General features: G+C 47.0%; 1 protein-coding gene across 2 annotated transcripts in view; it reads left to right on the top strand.

Moving 5' to 3' along the window:
• PLG (plasminogen) overlaps positions 1-19,973 on the top strand; it is a 37,626-nt gene that overhangs the window by 8,366 nt on the left and 9,287 nt on the right. The window contains exons 4-17 of one of the 2 annotated variants that reach the window (XM_037520688.1): positions 495-609; positions 2,002-2,141; positions 3,241-3,361; positions 4,284-4,402; positions 5,468-5,630; positions 6,371-6,516; positions 9,505-9,510; positions 10,250-10,409; positions 14,888-15,066; positions 16,153-16,301; positions 17,136-17,229; positions 17,929-18,049; positions 19,234-19,308; positions 19,509-19,649. In XM_037520688.1, the coding sequence (XP_037376585.1) occupies positions 495-609; positions 2,002-2,141; positions 3,241-3,361; positions 4,284-4,402; positions 5,468-5,630; positions 6,371-6,516; positions 9,505-9,510; positions 10,250-10,409; positions 14,888-15,066; positions 16,153-16,301; positions 17,136-17,229; positions 17,929-18,049; positions 19,234-19,308; positions 19,509-19,649 (1,729 nt within the window). The remainder of the gene's footprint in view (positions 1-494; positions 610-2,001; positions 2,142-3,240; positions 3,362-4,283; positions 4,403-5,467; positions 5,631-6,370; positions 6,517-9,504; positions 9,511-10,249; positions 10,410-14,887; positions 15,067-16,152; positions 16,302-17,135; positions 17,230-17,928; positions 18,050-19,233; positions 19,309-19,508; positions 19,650-19,973) is intronic. The other variant, XM_037520687.1, reaches the window with a different exon arrangement.

Below are 19,973 nucleotides of genomic sequence, written 5' to 3'. Positions count from 1 at the left end.
AAGATCAGGAATCGCTAGAGGAACCTTCTAGCCCTTACAACGTTGTGTTACTATAATGTTTAGGATTTGCTGCACTCGACCCATTCATATTAAAACATTATTTTTTTTTTCTTACTTTAATAGGCTCATAAATTAATCAATGACAAGTTTCTTTTTTAAAAGTATATATTTTTTATAGTGGACACTTATGGCTTGTCATTATTTAACACCACCACTAGGGCCACACCAGCACACATTCAGGGGACGGCAGTAAGATAAATGCACCAGTGGACAAAGCTGGCGTTCATGAAATACTTAAATTGCTGGTAAACAATTGTATGAACTGGAGGCACCAAAGCAAATATTTATAAGCCGCGCAAAACCTCCCAGTTGGCAGCACTCGCTCTTTAGATCAGAGGAAACGGTGTCTCCCACGTGCAAGCCCTTTCTGTCAACCCGTGCAGGGTCTCTCCCTGGTGTTCTTGGGAAGGCAGCTGACCACTTCTTCCTTTCAGTGTATCTTTCAGAGTGCAAGACCGGAAATGGGAAGAACTACAGGGGCACGATATCCAAGACGAAAAATGGCGTGACCTGTCAAAAGTGGAGCAGCTCGTTCCCACACAGACCCAGGTAAGCCGCTCTCTCTCACCTCCAAGTCCACCTGCCGGACAGAGGCGGAGCCCATGAATTCTAGGTCAAAACAGAATATGTGAGCAACTAGGTTCAGAGAACCTTCCAGAGATGACGTGGGAAGGGCCACTGATTTGTAGAATGAAAGTGGAAGATGGTTGCTCTCCCGCAGTCTTGTGTATGTGCCCCCCCAGAAGACTTAGAACAAGGACCAAGAACACCATGGATTCTAGGCCGAGTCTGAGAAAAGACCAGAGATCACTGTGTAGGGCAGATCGGCCACAGTCAAGCTCATCAACTCAGACCCTCGCCTGTGTTCACCGGAACATTTTGGAGCCAAACAGGAAATAAAACCTCAGTGAAAAACAGATTCTCTCACAACTCTGCTCTGCTTTAGTCTCTCTTTTTTTTTTTTTTTTTCAGACTTTCCCTAATACGGTGTTAGGAGGCCTTATGTTCTCAGTATCTGCTCATTCAATAGGAATTTAGTGTCTGTTAGCTGCCCTCAACCCCCACATCACCTTCTCACATCCCCATGAGAAGGGCAGAGCTAATATTTCCAGGACATCGAGGTAAAATAATTCAACCAAATGGTCAAATCACTGAGCCAGGGTCCCGGGCTCACGTGGGTCTGCTCCACCCAGCAGCGGAGGAGACCAGATCTTGAAAGGGTGCATTTTACCAGAAGAACCAGAACAAACGCTGCCTTTCCAGATTCAAGTCTTGGGCTATTGATCTAATTTTTTCTCTCTCTGTAGCGGCTCACCCCCAGAACTGACAATGAGCATGAAGCCCTCCCCCTATTAACTCTGCCGTGTTTCAGGGGAGCACTTAGGGACCAGCAGCTCCAACTCTAAATACCTCACTTGCCACTCACTTCTCATTCAAGCTCAGGCAAGATTCATTCTGTTTTGTGTTGCTGCTTTTCCATATCCTCCTCTGTCAAACCGGGGTAACCCCATCCTGATGGGGATTTTATTAAGACTAATTGAGAGACGGCACACAGAGGTTTCAGCGTTAACACTCGGTACGAAGTCCTCACAGACATGAGGTAATGACTACAGTTGTTTTTACAGAGAGAAATGCGCTGCCAGATGCAGGGTTTGGAAGGTTAGGAAAATGATAGGGTTTGAGACTTTCTTTCTGCCCACTTCGTGGAAAGGTGGCCCTCTGTCTCAGACGTGGTGTCAACATTGCAGCTACGGTCACACCAGTGACTGTGCTGGAGACGCCAGTCCGTGGGGAGACAGAAGATCGCACAGCACAGAGCTCAGCGCTCAGCCCAAAGATTGTTGGACGACAGAACCTGCAGCCTCAGATAGAAGCTTCTCGTTTTGCAGATAACACACGGATGTGCAAACACTGTCAGTGATTGCTTTCCTTCCTCCGCAGGTTCTCCCCTGACCAATACCCGCAAGAGGGCCTGGAGGAGAATTACTGCCGGAACCCGGACAACGACCCGGACGGGCCCTGGTGTTACACCACAGATCCTGACCTCAGATACGACTTCTGCAACATTCCCCAGTGCGAAGGTCAGCGGGGTGCTCTAGAAAGTCTGTCCACGCCTGCCTGCACGGTCACTTGCTGTCCGGCAGTCTCCCACGGGGTGTTATTAGCTACCAATTAGCACCTGTCGGGCAAGATGGAAAGATGGGCACACCTCCTGGAAAGCACCAGAAGTTTGCACAGACCTTTGTTACGGTCACGATTATTTTTATCAGTGTTACTTCAACACCTCCAGATATAAAATGAGATATAAACTCCAGAAATAAACTTCTGGTGCTTAAAGCTCCTATACCACCAAACAATTGCTGAACTAATTTGCAATTAAATAGCTCAAATAGAAGCACCAAACTCAGAAAACTCAAACAACAGTGACTGAAGGCAGTACACGTTATTGTTTGGTTGAAGCTAAGCAATGAACTGGATTTCACATCAACACTTCATTGTTTGAATAGCCTGACCAGTCAAGCAGTTCACCCGAAAAGTCCTTGCTAAACGGACTGAGTTTTTAAATAATTTAAGAAAGCCCAAATCAGTCAGTTGTGCTTCTCAAAAATATAAAAAGGAATGACTGTCCTTTGAGACAACAGCATTCTCCAGCAAAGCCAAGAGCACAAGCAGAATCTCCCGCTTTAAGTCCTAGGAGGGTCCCATCTTATTTTGTAACCACCCATCTGATCAGAATAATTTTATAGAAAATTATAAAGATCATGACTGAAAATGAAAATGTCAAAAGTTAAAAATCCTATAGAAGATCGACAGACTTCTGAGAACACAGGACCCTAGTCCCCCAGTTTTCATCCTGCCCACCAGGGGTCAGTGTGCCCCTGTTTGCAAACAAGGCATTGTGGAATGTGTGGGTTTGTTCGTGAATCTACTAGTTGATGGGGAGGGAGGCGTTTGACCAAAATATGCTGATTTTACTCTTTGAAGAAGGACGTTTTAAATTGTATTAGAGAATGGGGTCTTCATTGACAATTTCATCACCAAGCAATTGTTGGAAAGTACATACGAGCATGTGGGAAGAGGTATTAGAGGCCTTTCTGTGGGAGTCTAGTTTTTACCCTTGTCTGCTTCATCCATTTGGCTTTTTTCATCCTCTCTTTCCTTCTGCCCCTGTCTACCCAGATGAATGTATGCACTGCAGTGGAGAACATTATGTGGGCAAAATTTCCAAGACCATGTCCGGAATTGAATGCCAGGCCTGGGACTCTCAGACCCCACATGCCCATGGGTACCTCCCTTCCAAGTAAGAACCAGCTGAGGTTACACAGGTTTTAGGAGGCAGGATTATGAAAAAATGAATTCAATTTTATTGTTTGAAAAGCAGACTGAGGGCAAAGAAATGGTGGACTTGGCTAAGCTTCATTGCCCAGTCTTTGGGCAGTTCATCCGTAAGTATGAGGAAGCTTTTCTCACATATCTGAGGTTTTGAATTTCTAGAGTGGGTCCCTGCCTCTGGGTAGGATGCTTCTCCTCTGCATTCTCATCTCCAGCTGACCCTGGAGCTCAGTTCAAGGTCATTGGCTTCTACTTGCTCAAGCTGGGTCAGTGAGATTCAGAATCTGCTTTCTGTAAATACAAGCTTCAAAAAGTTTGGCTAACTTTTTTCTTTCTTTTGCACTCTTGGGGTCTGGAAAACAATGGCACCAAAGCTCAGTTTCAGTCTCACAGTCCTAGCCACTGACTGCGCTAAGGGGTGCACTGTGGTGTGAGCTCACAGAGGCACAGCTTGTCTGTGAGTTTCTATAAATCTAGAAGCTAGCAAGACTAGAATCTGCTCTACCAGAAGGACCGTTCCTTTAAGCTTTGAAGGTGCCAACTTCTGGCTGTACTTCTTGACTATTTCTAGTCAATGAGTACTTTATGTTTTAAAAATTGTTATTATTTTAAAAAATTGTGATTATTTGCACATGAATAACTGGAGTTTGCTTAAATCACTTTTCCAGATGGAGATAGTTATTGATTTGCTCGGTAATGTCGTACATGTAAACTAACTAGCATGCTTCTTACGAGACTGGCACCTCTTTGAGGATGGCCTTTACCCCACCACCGACTCGGGTGCTTGCCCTGACCAGCATGTGGCAGGTGCTTCAGACGGGCTCACATGACACTGCTCTCACCATGAGTGTAAATGTTCGGTGCTGTTAAAATCCTTCTCACCTATTCAGATTTCCAAGCAAGAACTTGAAGATGAATTACTGCCGTAACCCGGATGGAGAGCCCCGCCCCTGGTGTTTCACCACAAATCCCCAAAAACGCTGGGAATTCTGTGACATCCCACGCTGTAGTAAGTATGGCTCCACCCAGTCTTCAGGGATTCTGGCCTGTCCTTCCCTTGGCACAAAGAAAAAAGATGTATTAGTGTCTGCAGGCCAAGTTCCACGAGATGTGACTGGTCTTTATTTTATTACTCTTCTAAGGCGATTTATGGTTATGAAGGCAATTGGCCAGAGCATCTGCTTGTTGTTTTCCTTTAGAAATTCCTGCCTCTTCAGAATACAGTTGAATGTGGGCTCTAGGAAGGCATCTCTGATTTCCTACTTCATTCTGGTGCTAACGGGAACTCAGATACATACCTTCTAGAACGTGGGTTTCATCGTCAACTACAGTCCTTCCTAATTGTTGCTTTGTAAACAAAAAGCTTCACTGGGTGTCATTTGTTCAGTATTTCCAAGGTGTTGGGAACAGTGGCAGAGTTTGTGGAAAATGAACACCTCGGCAAGAAAGACTTGGAGGAAAGAACTTTATAGTATCACCCTTCGGTGAGAATTTGAAGGGACTGAACTTCTAGACAAAGACAGTTGTCAGTGGTGAGGTGGACTCAGCTGGCCTGCTGTCCTCAGCTCTAACAATCATTCTGTGGGACGTCAGAGAGCTATAGAGCTCTGAAGAGAGTCTCCATTATGAACCTCAGTTCCTTTCTCACCGTCTTTTAATTTCCTCAAGAATATCTTGATACCTGCATGCATGTGCTTTTTCCTGGAGACATTTTGTGTTCTTTCCGAGGACACTCCTGTCTCTTGTGTGGTCTTGTGACTGCTGTGTGTAATTCAGTCATGGACATTCAGTGGATAATCTACTACTCACTAGGGAGCTGAATGATTGATGTATGTCAAGATTTGGGGCATGGGTTTTACACAGTTTGATCCACACGTGACTGACTGAGCAAAGCAAATAGAGAAAGAAGCATCCACCCAGGACTTATATGCCCAATGTGCTCCTCATGAGATGGGTTGTCAAGGGCCTGGCTCTGAGGAGGAGAACAAGCAGACAGGCTGCTGCTCCCTTCAGCATAACCTGTGCATTCTTTATGTAAAAATTTATTCAGTGTAATTTATTTTCCCCACTCAAGCAACACCTCCACCACCATCTGGACCAACATACCAGTGTCTGAAAGGAAGAGGTGAGAGCTATCGCGGGAAGGTGGCTGTCACGGCATCTGGTCACACCTGTCAGCGCTGGAGTGACCAGACCCCACAGAGACACAATAGAACCCCGGAGAACTTTCCTTGCAAGTAAGTCTCCCTCTGGTGTTTCACCTGTTCACTGCTATGGACTGCGAAATCCATTTATTTTCCCTTAGGTTTAGTTACTGTCAAAATCCTTGAGCTAGGATTCAAGTATTTTGGAATAAAAACTAGCCCAGTAATTAAAGTGAAAATTAGCATTTATTGTCCTAAAATACTGATTCTCAAATTGTGGTTCCCTAGACCAGCAGCAGCAGCATCAAGAATTTGGTCCAAATCTAATTCTAGGGCCATATTCCAAGGCTACTTACTAATCTGGAAATTCTGGGAGCAGATCCTGGCAATGGGTCCAAATGAGGACTCCACCCCATGTACACTGTGGTTCAAGAGCAGGCCAACCCCAGGGCTGGATGCCTTCAGTTGCATGGCTCGGGTGTTCACTTTTGGAGACAGCAACAGTGTGGAGATGGCCAGTGTGCTCCCAGCCCATGGCACAGTGCCCGACATGTGGCCAAAGAGACTTCTTTGGTTTAACTCTACACAGTCAAGGAATCTATTCCAACACTGATCCCAGGGAAGAGAAGCATGTATGTCAGTTTGATGAGATCTTGTCATTCAATTTGTGTCAGCGTAGTGACTACATATGTATCTAAATTGCCATTCATACAGTGTGTTCATATAAGAGTGATAGGGTCAATACAGTATTCATGTTAATATTGAATGAAAGTCAACTTGTTTCTATATTTAACCTTTTTAGAAAACTGGACTCACAATCACTTCTTTTCCAGAGATTTGGATGCAAACTATTGTCGTAACCCTGATGGAGAATTAGCTCCGTGGTGCTTTACAACCAACAGTTCTGTGAGGTGGGAGTATTGCAACATCCCATCCTGTGACTCCCCGCCCTCATCCACTGAACATATAGATGCCACAGGTGAGCAGGGCCATGAACACTCAGCCACGTCCCTAAGTGCTGTCTTGGCTTCTCTGCCTCAGTGGGGTCACCATGAGCAGCAGCTTCATTGACCACTGTGCTCTGCTCTGCTCAGGCATATGCTCTGTTTGTTCATTCCATATTTGTTGAAGTGCATATTATGGTTCTGATAATGGCATTTTGGGTAAGGTTTCCTGTGCTCTTGAAATGAATGCACCAGCAACTAATTATCAGGTAGAATGTTTCATGAAGCTCAATTAGGTCAAGTCACTTAGGGCTCTTCAGCTGTTCTCTGTCCTTGCTGACTTTCTGTGACCTGCTCTATTGCTTGCTGAGATGAGTGGTGATGTCCCCATCTCTTGCTGTGCATTTGTCTATTTCTTTTTGGTTTTGTGTTTGTTTTCTGTCTTCTGGAGCTCTGTGTTCGGCACAGACACACTGAGGATTATCATGCCTTCTGGAAGAAATGACCCTTTCTTTAAAAAAAATCTATGCATACAAGAACTGGGGTACAGGCCAGAGGTGTGAGGGGTGAAAGGATTCACCAGAGACAGTGGGGAACAGAACAATACAGTGCTGAGGAGGAGCAGCGGTCGTGTCAGGGGAGGTCTGCTGCGCCATGTGGGTTGCTCCCTGCCTGGCCGGGGATTGAACTTGCACTGCAGTGACTGAGGATAGCTTCATAGGTTGCATCTTAACCCCTTGTGCCACCAGGGAGACCCAGAAATGGCCCTTTTCTCCTTATGCAATGTTTCTCCTTACCCCTGGAACCTTCCTCATTCTGGTCTGCTTTTGATGATATGGATACAGTCATTGCTCCATCATTTTCACTAGTGTTAGTCAACTTTATCTGTTTTCTGAGCCTTTTTAATTGAGATATCTGAGTCATTTACATATAATGGCATTTATAGGATTGGATTGAAATTGACCAGCCATTTAGTTTTGCTTGTCCTATTTGAATTTTTTTTTTTTTTAAAGATTTATTTATTTATTTATACAAGCTCTGTGTACAGTCAGAAACACTGGAGGGTGAGAGAATTCACCAGAGCCAGAGCAGGGAACAGACTGATGAAGTACACTGCTGAGGGGACCAGAGGGTGGCAGGAGAGGTCTGCGCTCCATGTGGGACCCTCGCCCCGCAGCTGGGGGTCGAACCGGCGCCGCAGAGGCTGTGGGCAGCTTCGCAACCCAGCGCTCAACCGCTGCGCCACCAGGGGAGGCCCTGTCCTATTTGAATTTTGTCCCTGCCTTCATCTTTTTGATTTTTGTTTCACTGAATGTTTTCTATTGTATTTTGTCACCAATAGTTGCTCATTTGTTGAAACAATTTTTCATATTTTTAGAATTTTTCTAATAGTTCCAATACACAGTTTTAAGTCACAATCTGCCTTCAGATAATCTTATCTCACTTGATGTATCATAAAACTTATAACATTGTACTTCTTTTTCCTCCCTCCCCTAATGTTGTGCTGTTATTCACACACAGCTTACTTCTATTATATTGTAAACCTCACAATATATTGATTCTGTTTTTGCTCTGAACAGTTAGTCATGTTTAAAACTGTATATAAAAAAATCTTTCTTGGGCCTCCCTGGTGGCACAAGGGGTTAAGACATAACCTATGAAGCTATTCACAGCCACTGCAGCTTGAGTTCGATCCCCGGCCAGCTAGGAGGCAACCCACATGGCGCAGCAGACCTCTCCTGACTCGCCCACTGCTCCCCTCAGCAGTGTATTTCAGTCAGTCTGCCTGTTCTGTTCCCCACTCTGTCTCTGTTGAATCCTCTTAACCACCCCCCTGCACACACACCTCTGACTTGTACACCAGTTCTTGTATGCATAAATAAATCTTTAAAAAAACTAAAAAAATCTTTCTTGTTTATTAAAATACACTTTTATTAATTGACATACTTTTAAACATTACTTTTGCTTTTCATTTCTTTTTATAGATGAACATTTCCATCTGGTGTCACATTCTTTCTGTAAAAATTTTCACTTTCATTTATCTTGTTGCACAGGTCTTTTGTAGCACAGCTTTTATATGTATGAAAGCATTTTGCTGTTCATTTAAAAAATAATATTATTGGTTATAGAATTATGGATGGACATTTATTTTCATTCACTTCCTGAAAAATTGTAAAATATGCCACCATTATTACTTAATTCTTTTTCCTGCTCTCTTCCTCTCTGCTTCCTCTTTTGGGCTTCAATTACCCAAATGTTAGACCAGTTTATATTGTCTCATGTTCTCTTATATGTTTATTTCACTTTATTTCTGACTCCTTCTTGTGTCATTTAGGATGATTATCTATTACCTACTTTCAAATTCATTGATTCTTTCCTCAGTTGTGTAAAATCTGTTGATCAGCCCACTGAAAGAAATCTTCATCACTAGTATCTTAATTTTTACTCTAAGTAAGAGTTGCATTTTATTCTATTTTGCAGTTTCCATTGCTGCTGAAATTCTCTTTCTGTTCCCACTGCTCATCTGCACCTCAAAATTCTTTAACATATTATTTTATCACACTCTCAATGTGATAGTGTCCATAGCTAGTTGGACTGAGTCTGGCTCTGTTGATTCCTTTATTAAGAGCGGCTTTTGTCTTTCTGGTTTGGGGATTTATTTGGCAACTTTTTAAATGAAATATTTGACATTATGTGTAGAACAGCTGAGATCACAGTTGATATAATTTATACACTGAAATGTGCCTCCTCTGCCTTGGTCAGCATGTTGTGTGCTGACCACACATACAGAGAATCAATCTCTGCAGTAGATGAATTGAATTTGCATTTTGTTGTTCCTGCCTTTAAATTAGGTGAACCAGGATTCAAATTTTTGCAGCGATAGTCTGCTGTTATCTTGTATCTGAAGAGGGGACCCAAGAGCTGGGGCATTTTCTCAATATTCCTAATCATTTCCTAGTTTTCAGCAGTCACCACATGCCTGCAGCCAGAGGAGGTCCCTCTCTCTATGCAGGAAACCCAAGCTAGTGGTGAAACTGCTATTTCTTTTTACTCAGCACTAAGCTTTTTGTGGAAGTAGATGTCTTTACCTTTGTCTTCAAAAACCATGTAGAGCTGGGCTTCGAGGGCATGTTTGTCATTGTTCTTACCTCTTCTTCACGTGGAGCTGAATGCTCATTTTTGTCTGTGGTGGGTGTTGAATGGAAGAGAAGCAGACTAGTTGTTCATATGGTAAAGGATCCTGAGCACAAGAGGATTCACTTTCACTCCTCCAGGGAAATAATATTTTTGCCTCTGCCTCTTCCTGAGAAGCAAAATATAATCCTGGATGCAGAATCAATTCCTGCTCCATCTGCCAGTAAGTTAAAGCTTTGACTTTCTATAAGCAAAGAGTCCAGGAAAATACGTAAGAGGTTCTGGTCTAGGCCTATCATCACCTTCATCCTCACCACAGAATGTGTCTCCCTCTCCTGATCACTTGTTTACATGAACACCCAGCAAGGAGGCATAAAATAAACATTGATACAAGGGCAATTTCCAATATAAGCATTCTGACTTTTTAATCATTTCCTGCATTGAAAATTAAATACTAACCCCTAAAACTAGGCCATTAAATGGGGTGGACCAATTGTCTTTGCATGTCCAGTGGCCAGTCTGGAAAGAAGGCACTGTTAATTCCAAGCTTCTGTTCTGTTTGTGTCTAAAATTGCTCCAGATATTTCTCTGTTCATGTCATTATTCAGCTGATTTCTTCGGTTTTAATTTCAGTACCGCCTGAGCAGACTCCCGTGGTCCAGGATTGCTACGAGGGTAATGGGGCGAGCTACCGGGGAACATCTTCCACGACCAACACAGGAAAGAAATGTCAATCATGGTCATCAATGAGACCACACCACCATACAAGGACCCCCAGCAAATATCCAGGAGCGTACGTATTCATAAGACCAGCAACAGGGCACTGAATTAGCTTTTGGAAGGGTCATGCTTGAAGTTAGGACCAAACTTCTCTTTCCCTCTGGATGTGAGACAAATGCCTCAAGCATCTTACTTTTTGAGCAAATGACTGAAAGAAGAGAAGTCAGAGGATAATTCTCTTTTCTGCATAGTTTTATGGAAGCAGGGTTGGTTGGGCATCTACGGAGCTGTTGAGGTCACACTAGTGGAATGTTCAGAACAAAGGACCAAAGCTTAGAGAAAGCATCACTCCATAGCACCTGCTGCAGATGTAGTCTTTCATCTATGAATTTTATCACTCCAACATCCAATCCCTAAGACAAAGTATATTTTTCTCGTTGGACATAAGTAAAAATGTGTCTTTTGACTTGGGAAGACATATTGGCCCTGAGCTCCTGTGGTCTGAAAGGATATGAGTTGCTAGGACATGAAAAGCAAGAGCAGGACGGCAGATGAGAGCTGGGAAGTATACAGACGCTGATGGGTGATATTGACAGATAAATAGGCTAAAGATCAGGTCTGAACAGATCAGCATTTCTATAATAATTGGCTGTCAAGTCAATGAAAAACTATTTTCACATTATGGACAACAGGCAGCACAGGATTGAGGCTTTTTAGAATGGGAAATAAATAGGATGAACCATACAATTACCATGGGTTTAAAAGACTATAGTGCCAGGAGTTGGATCCAAAACAGAACCCAGTGACCTATTCAACTGAGGAGAGAGAGACTGGAATGGGTTTACTGAGGCAGCTGGTATTTTTTTTCTTTTTAAATTTGTAAGTTTCGAAGTTCCATTTTCCTTCTTTCATATGTACATATGTTCCATTCACACTCCACGGAATAACCCAAGCCATACCTCATCTGTCTCCCTCCTCCATCCTTCCTCTCTCCCCTCCCCCCTTCCTGCTGGTAACCATTATGTTCTTTCACAGAGCTCAAGATCTAGTCCTACTATATTTTACCTGTGTATTTTTTTGGTTATTTATATATATTCCACAGATGAGGGAAATAATTGATATTTATATTTCACTTTTTATTTATTTCATTTAACATATTCATCTTGAGGACAACATATTTTGTCTTAAATGCCACTGTTTCATCCCTTTTCACAGCTGTGTAGTACTCCATTGAATATATATACTGTAAGCTGGTTAATAATTATACAGGATCTGTGCAGAGAAGGAGTTCCAGAAATATGCATAGATGTCTTCAAAAAGTATTTGGCTGAGTAAAAAGCTGCATTTGTGAAGGGAGAGACTCCAGCAAATAGGAAAATAACAGCTACCAGGAAGTGGTGAGATAAATGGAGATTACAAAATTCATACATCTCTGGGAGAGTCTGTGTGTGGAGATTTGTGATTCTGATCAGCTAGAGAGGAGAGACCCTGTGGAATATTTGTGCATTCAATAGAGACACTAGAAATGTAACATTTTAGCATTAGGGTATAACTAGAGTAAAAATTGCTCTAGAAATACCCTAGTAATGATTCAAAGCAACTACAAAAGCATCAAAGTAAAGTAACTGACTTCCAGAAGAAAACTCAATACTCTTGAGAGGAAAACAACAAAATTAAGTCACTCAGGAACATGACATCCAAAATGTCTGGCATAAATTTCAAAACCACTAGATACACAAAAAACATTAAATGTGATCCTGACCTAGTGTATAAGCAGTCAATACAAATAGAAATTATAGAAATGATGGCATTAGCAGACAAAATATTTAAAAGATTTTATAACTGTGCTCAAAGATTTAAAGGAAAATATGAACATTAAAAAAACAAATGTGGGGCCTCCTCGGTGGCGCAGTGGGTTGAGCACAGTGCTGTGAAACTGTCTGCAGCCTCTGCAGCACTGGTTCAATTCCCGGCTGGCCAGGAAGATTCCCACATGGCACAGCAGACCTCTCCTGTTGCACCTGCTGCTCCCCTCAGCAGTGCATTTCAGTCTGTCTGCCTGTTCTGCTCCCCACTCTGTCTCTGGTGAATCCTCTCACCTTCCTGCGACTCTGGCCTGTACCCCATTTTTTATTTATTGTATAAATAAAAAAATAAATCTTTAAAAAAAACAAATGGGTAACCTAAAGAGAAAGGAAAGGCATACAAAAAGAAGCAGGATGAGATAGAGCTAAAAAAGACAGAAAAAGATAGAAAGGACCTCAGATTGGAACATATAAGGAAATTAGTCTTTATTCACAAAAAATTAAGTTAATGGCCACAAAGAATTTTAAGGATTGATGTCTATACGAGGTCAATATGTAAAAGCTGACTGTATTTCTATGCCCTATCAGTGACTAGTTAGGATCAAAAATTGAAAATTAACATTACTGACAGTAGTATCAAAAGCAAATGAATTAGTGATCATTTTAACAAAGTATGTTCAAGAAACTATATACTGCATATTACAAAATGTTGTTGAGGAAAAAATTAAAAGATCTCGGTAAAGATATACTATGTTTATGGGTTAAGAGAATCAGTATCTGATCTTTGAATTCAACCCACACCAAGTAAACTTGCAATATTTGGGAGGATAAAGGATGACAAAAATATGCAAGGACTTAAAGTCACCAAAATCATCTTTAAAAGAAGAACAAATTGGCAAGACTTGCGCATCTGAGTTAAAGACTTCTCATCATCTAATCGAGAGCCAGGCAAAAAGGTAGGCAAATGGGAAAAGCAACAGCCAGACACCGACACACATGTGTGAGTCAATTGATTTTCAATATGCCTGGCAAAACAGTCCAACAAAGAAAGAAAATTTTTCCCCAAAAGGTTCTGGAACACCTGAATAACCTTATAGGAGATAAAAATCTTGATTCCAACCTCAAATTAATTTGAGAAATCTCTTAGACCCAATAAAGCTAAAATGAAAGCTGACATATACAGCTTCTAGGAAAAACCGTAAGAGAATAATTTCACATTGTAAAGGAGACCTTTTTAGAAAGGATCCACAAACACTATAAAAATGCACAACTAGTACTTTCACAAACAGATAACTGGTTCTCACCAAAAGTCACTGCTAAGAAAAGAGACAAATCAGAGCCTGGAAAAAAATGCTCTCAGACCTTGTATCTGACCAATGGCTTGTGTCCAGGAGTATAATCACTCTGAGCTCTCAGCAGAAAAAGTCAAACAACCTGAAAAAAAAAAAACGGGCAAGTGGCTCCACAGGGCATGCACGGAGGCCAGTGGCCAGCGAGCCCCTGAACGTGCTGGACACATGAGCCGTCAGTATCAGTCAATAGACACGGAGATACCAACTCACACCCAGGGCAGTGGCTGGATGGACAGACAGACAGCAGCACCTGGGGCACGCATGGGGCAGCCTTAGCTCTCATGTGCTGGTGGGGGCGTCGGGGGACAAGCACTTTGCAGATCAGACGACGGCTGCTCGTAAAGGCCAGCATGCATCACCCGTGGGCGCGCAACTGTGTTCACAGGAAGTGAAACGAAAACTCAAGTGACGACACGGCCCACAGAGGATGCAGGCAGACTTGCTCCTAACCACCCTGGAAGGAAACAACTTTGATGCCTTTCTAAGAAAATGAAGGAATAATTGCTGGCATATTCATAAACCAACATGGTTCTATTCAGGAATAAAACGAGGCACATGAGGCACAGCTGCTTACAAAAGCATAAACCAAGCTCCAGCCCGCAGCACTCAGGAAAGGAGCCAGGCAGAGTCTACACCACCAGGCCTGCACAAAGGGCAAAATCCACTCGTGGTCAAGGAATCAATAGCAGTTGCCTCTGGGGGCAGCAGAGGTGGATGGGGCAGTGACCCAGGGACCTTTCAGGGTGAAGGAGATTGTGAGTCACACCAGGCGAGGGGGCTGTCAGGACGATGCTCATGAGGGCGCATCAAACCACCCTACGCGTGTGCGTCTCCCTGTGTTGGTAGAACTCAGGTTATAAAACAGAGCAGCCGCCTGTTCAAATGCAAGGCCTGTGAGCTGGTCCAGCAGGACACGGAGCTGCTGACTGGCGTCCCTGGACTGGGGGTCGGGGCCTGAGCCCGCGTCCTGCGTCCCTGGTATCTCCAGACAGGGTCTGGATCCCCATAACCACAGCACGTCCGTGCCCTGTGAGTCACGGCAGGGAGACAGTACCTATGCTTAGAGAAAATTCCAAAATCTGTGCTTCAAAGTCCTCGCTGGCCATCCCTGGGGAATGCCTTTAACAATGTGGACAAAGACATTACAATGTATGTATCATCTCTGTTTGCATCTGCAGTATATCGTACTCTGGATTTTAAGTTTATAATCTATTTTAACATGTATCCAGTAGCTGAGAAGTTGTGACCCTCTGAGTTGTGGCAATACAGTGACACCGGAACTTAGATGGAAATATTTCAAATATGTGACAGCACTTTGTGTAACAAGATTCAGAGGGTGCCGGGGGCTGCTGTAATTCTCCCTCTCCTGACCGCAATTATTATGGAACTTGCAGTGACCTGAGGATGAACTACTGCAGGAACCCAGACGGCGATAAAAGCCCCTGGTGCTACACGACCGACCCCAGCGTCAGATGGGAGTTCTGTAACCTGAAGAAATGCCCAGAGACAGAACAGAGCGGCTCAAGCTCTCCAACTGTCCAAGTTCCAAGTCCACAGGATCCTTCAGAAGTAGGTAAGCGTCTCTGACCACACACCTGCATCCTTGGGCGTCAGGTTGAAAGGAGCAGGAAGGGCTCAGGGATGCAGAGGCTGTGTTCTGCAGGGCTCTGATGTGTTGGCTGAGGGGCTGCCGTGAGGAAGGAGGCACTGGGGTGTCAGAGCTGCTGCTGGGGATGAAATCTGGGAGTGTGGTTTCTTTAGGATTTGAGAAGTCCTAGGTTGTGAGGGATGGATAAAATTGAGCCTGAGTGTATTGCAAGACTGATATGGTGGCATTGGCAGCGTTGGAATATTCTGGAAAAGCAAGTCCATGCCTCCTCCCTGGAGGAATAGAAATAACTCCTTTCGTTTGGAATGTACTGAACTAGGGCTGCTAGTCAGATGGCCAGGTGGCACTCTCCCACAAACACGTGGACAGTGGGGTGTAGCTCAGCAGGGCTGGGGGGTCTGAAAATGAGGCCGTGGTCACCATGTATGGTGGGAGGACACAGATTCCCCACTCATTTCTGCTGCCCTGGCCCTGCTGTGTAGCTGCAAGGGCCAGGCACCTGGCACCTGGGGTCAGATTTAGCAGTCCAGTGCTCTGCCATGCAGGAGGAGGAGACATGGGGGGGGGGAGAGGGGGAATGGCTGCTGCTGCTCCCCCTAAAATAGCACGCAAACTCAGGGTCTCGTGACTTCTCTGATGAGTTTTGCATAATTCAAAGTGCTCCAGACAGTCATGATTAGAAAAGAGAACTTGATTTGACATTCAGACCCTTTTCCTTTCCCCCAGGGCCTCGCCTCCCCCCAGTGCTAGTGTGTGGGGGGGCTCATACTGGTCCCCAGAGCAGGGAGAGCTCCTCTCTCTGTTTCTATCAATCTGACTGTCTTAGTGTCCTGCCCACAATTCCCAGTCTAACATCCTGCTAGATCTGTGATTGCTTCCAGGCCAATAAGCTTTTCTGTAACCTGTCAAACGAAGCAGGGCCCCTCTTCGTGGGCACCCCAGTGCTGGGGAGGATGGGCCCAGAGTCGGTCACCAGAGACCTAACACCCTGCACGCTCTCCTCTCATCTGGCCTGGTCCCGGTGATGACCCCCATTTTGTTTCCCCACAGACTGCATGTTTGGGATCGGGAAAGGATACCGGGGCAAGAAGGCCACCACGGTGACGGGCATCCCGTGCCAGCCTTGGGCTTCGCAGGAGCCCCACACCCACCACTCTTTCACCCCAGGGTCAAAGCCTCAGGCCGGTCTGGATGAAAACGTAAGCCCCTTTGCTTTGGATTCCGCTTTGCCTTCTGTTGGCCAGCCTTTGCCAGCACCGGCGCTCCCGGGAGGAAGGGCGGCCTGCCCGCCCGCCAGGCCGGGGTGTGGGGCGGGAGGGGCGCGGGGGCCTTCCGGGCCTACGCCTCCGGGGGTCTGCGTGGGAAAAGCAGCTGCCACTGTCCCGGGTCTCTCGCTGCCCTTCTGTGACGTTTCCTGCTCTGTTTTTATCGGGTGCTGTTTATCGTGTTTAGTGTTTGTCCTTCGATTTTGGAAATCAAAGATGACCTTTGTGACATTTTAGGAGGCATTTTCTAGGAAAAATTCCTGGGGTCATGAGGATTCCACGGAGTAGGATTTCCTGGCCTCACGTGCTTCCTGGGATGGTTTTTCTTCAGAGGGAGGATGAGTAGGGAAGAAGGAAGACATTGCCTTGGGGGCTTGACCCCTGGAAGGTGCACAGCCTGTGGGGAGCAGCCGTGGTGCCGTGGGGTAGAGGAGGCTGCAGCGAGCCAGGGGCAGATGAGCCGGTCAGGCCCGCCCTCCTCCTCTGCTGCTGGGGCTCTGAAGAAGTCCCCTGCCCAGGCTGCTGGCCTGGGTGCTCATGGACATCCTTCAAAGTCCCCACCCTCCCCTGGAGTGTGACCTCAGAGTCGGAGCGTCTTTGCAGCAAGGAGACGTGACCCAGGTGCACTGTGCATCGGAGTCTATACAAGCATCCTGAAATTAACTGCACCCCAAATAAAAAGGGGGCTTCCTTTCCCTGTCAGGACAGCAGGGCATGCCCGTGCTCTCTTCTGCCCCCGTGTACCTGACTAGCCCGCTCTTCTTTCAGTACTGCCGGAATCCCGATGGGGACCCCAATGGGCCCTGGTGCTACACCATGAACCCAAAGAAACTCTTTGACTACTGTGACATCCCGCATTGTGGTGAGTGCTCTCTTGGGAAGGAGAGGACTTCTCAAGTACTGCAGCTTCACCTCTTGAGGGTGTGCCAGGGAGGGTTGGGAGCTGAGCACCTGGTGGGGGGGAGGGCAGGACTGCCTCCCTTCACCAGGGGCATCTGGGAGAGGCAGGTCTTACTGGCGGCCCCATGTGTTAGGGAATCTCCCTGTCCCCAACGCCTTAAATGAAGTAAATACAGAAGAGGGAGCTCAGGGGTGACCCGGAGGCGTCATGTCCTACCTGGACTCTGCACGTCTGATTGGACGCGTGAAGACAGATTCCAAGGCACCACCCCGGGGACGTTCCCTGGCAGCTCTGAGCAGGACACTGCGAGGGTGTCGCGAGCCGTGGGAGACCGTGCAGGAGGTCCAGGGTGCAGCGGGCAGAGTGTTCCTTGGATGCAGGACTTGGCGTCAGAGTGACAGCCCGTGCAGTCCAGGTCGCATAGAAAAGCTCCCCCCAATGCCTAAATCTACCAATTCCCCCCCAAATAAGTGTAACAGTGGTTCTATGTTTTTGAAAGGGGAGGGCTCTGCGTTGTCTACCGCCACTCTGGAAACTTAGAGAGAGTATCCCAGAGACGCGCTTTAGTTTGGGGGGGAGGTCAAGCTCCAGGTTGGGCTCGGACGCGCCCTCCCTGGGGACAGGGCCGCCCTGATCCTGAGCCGCCTGCTTGTGCCGCAGCGTCCTCCGCGTTCACCTGCGGGAAGCCGAAGGTGGAGCCGAAGAAGTGCCCGGGCCGGGTGGTGGGCGGCTGCGTGGCGCACCCGCACTCCTGGCCCTGGCAGGTCAGCCTCAGAAACAGGTAAGGTGCCCGGCGCCTCGCCCCGCACTCGCTGCACCCGTGCAGCTCAGGAGTCGGGACCTGCCACTGATCCTCCCGAGGACAAAGACGCCTATAAAAATTAAAAAATATTTTTCTGGGGTTTCTTTTTTGAAAGTAGCCGGCGCCAGAAGGCCTGGTGTCCCGGGGAGCCGCAGGGGCACCCTGGAGGCTGACCCAGGAGGCCATTGTCTCTTTGTAAAATAGGAACACTTGGAGACGAGGCGCTTGGGGAGGCGCGAGGGTGAAATGACTGTCCCCCCGGCGGGCAGCGCAGGTTCTGTGTGCATGAAGGACGCGGGCGGGGCTCCCCTCCCAGACACGGCCCCGCGGGGGCTGACCTCACAGAGCTGGGCCAGTCCTGCAGGCCCGTGGCTGCTCCTTGGAGAGATCCCGCTTTCCAGGGGCCACCTAGAACCTGCGCTCCAGACACAGCTCCTCCGACAGAGTGGGGAGCAGGACAGGCAGATCCACTGAAATACTCTGCTGAGGGGAGCAGCGGGGAGACAGGAGAGGTCTGCTGTGCCCTGTGGGTAGCTCCCTGGCTGGGGATCAAACTCAGGCCACAGAGGTGACCAGTGCTGGGACTGAACCCCGAGGCCACAGGGAGGCCCCCTCATACTCTTTCCCTAACTGCACTGCAGCCCCCTCCCCATCACACGCCTGTGTGTGTGTGTGTGCTGTTTGTGTCCTCATCCTCACAATCAGCCTTGAGTCATTTCTGTGAGCCACCGCCTGCCCAGAGGGTCCTGCAAAGTAAACAACTCGGGGAATTTTCTCCGGTAATTCTGCAGATTCCCACGAACCACCGCGGCCCAGGCTCGCCTCTGGCTTCCTAGACAGGTCCTGCGTGTCTTGTCATGGAGAAAAGGAAGTGACTCGGGGGGTGCCCTTAGCTGGTCCCCCCACTGGAGTCCAGGCCAGTACCTCAGCCACAATGCCAGCTTCTTGATGGAGCCACGGGGCCTTGCGCCCCTGTGGGCAGGCCATGCCTGGCCTTCCCCAGCCATCTGGTGTGGATGGAACCTTCCAGAAAATCCCATTCGTGAAACACAAAGTCTCGGACTAACCCGGAGCCAGTTGCTGCTCCCAGGGACATCACCGCTCTGGAGACTGAGCAGACTCTTCTCTGCAGAGAACTAATGTCCCGGCACCTTCCTTTCTAGGTTGGGGATGCACTTTTGTGGAGGCACGTTGATAGCCCCTGAGTGGGTGGTGACCGCCGCCCACTGCTTGGAGAGGTACGTCCAGGGTGACCGACAGGAAGCCTGTCCTAAAGGCTCCTCTCTGCTCCCTCTTCCCTCCCTCCTCTCTTCTCTCTCCCCCCCTCCTCTCCCTCCCACTCAGAGGCCTCAGTGGAAGGCGTGGGGTGCAGTGTCCGTGGCTCAGAAGGCCCCTGTGATCTGGCCCCGGCTCTGCTCCTGATACCACCGTCTTCCAGGTCCTCAAGGGCTGCCTCATACAAGGTCATCCTGGGTGCGCACCGGGAGAAGAATCTTGAACCGGACGTCCAGGAAAAAGAAGTAGCCAAGCTGTTCCCAGGGCCCATGAGAGCAGACATCGCCTTGCTGAAGCTGAGCAGGTACCACCTTCCCCGAGCTCCACCTGGATCAACACTGTTTGTGCCCTGGCTTGAGGGGGGATAAAGGGGGCGGCACCGTCTAGGGTACAGAAGGCACATGGATGAGCTGGGCTTGGCCCCACGCTGCCACCCTCCAGTGGTGGTCGCGGAAAGCCCTGGGCGGGCTTCCCCATGAGGACAAGACTGAGCTGACACATGAGGCACGCAGTTACCCCTAAAACGCTCACTTAATTTTACTAGTCAGCTAGCATGCAGTCGCAGTCAGAGATGATTCCAGCATCTCAGGTGACAGTTCTCGCCACATAATAACACGTTGGGAGACTC

The sequence above is a fragment of the Talpa occidentalis genome, unplaced genomic scaffold (assembly GCF_014898055.3).
Source record: "Talpa occidentalis isolate TD23 unplaced genomic scaffold, MPIMG_talOcc4v2.1 talOcc4.2, whole genome shotgun sequence".
Classification (NCBI taxonomy): domain Eukaryota; kingdom Metazoa; phylum Chordata; class Mammalia; order Eulipotyphla; family Talpidae; genus Talpa; species Talpa occidentalis.
Note: the sequence above shows the minus strand (reverse complement) of the source record. Positions and strands in the feature narration are given on the sequence as shown.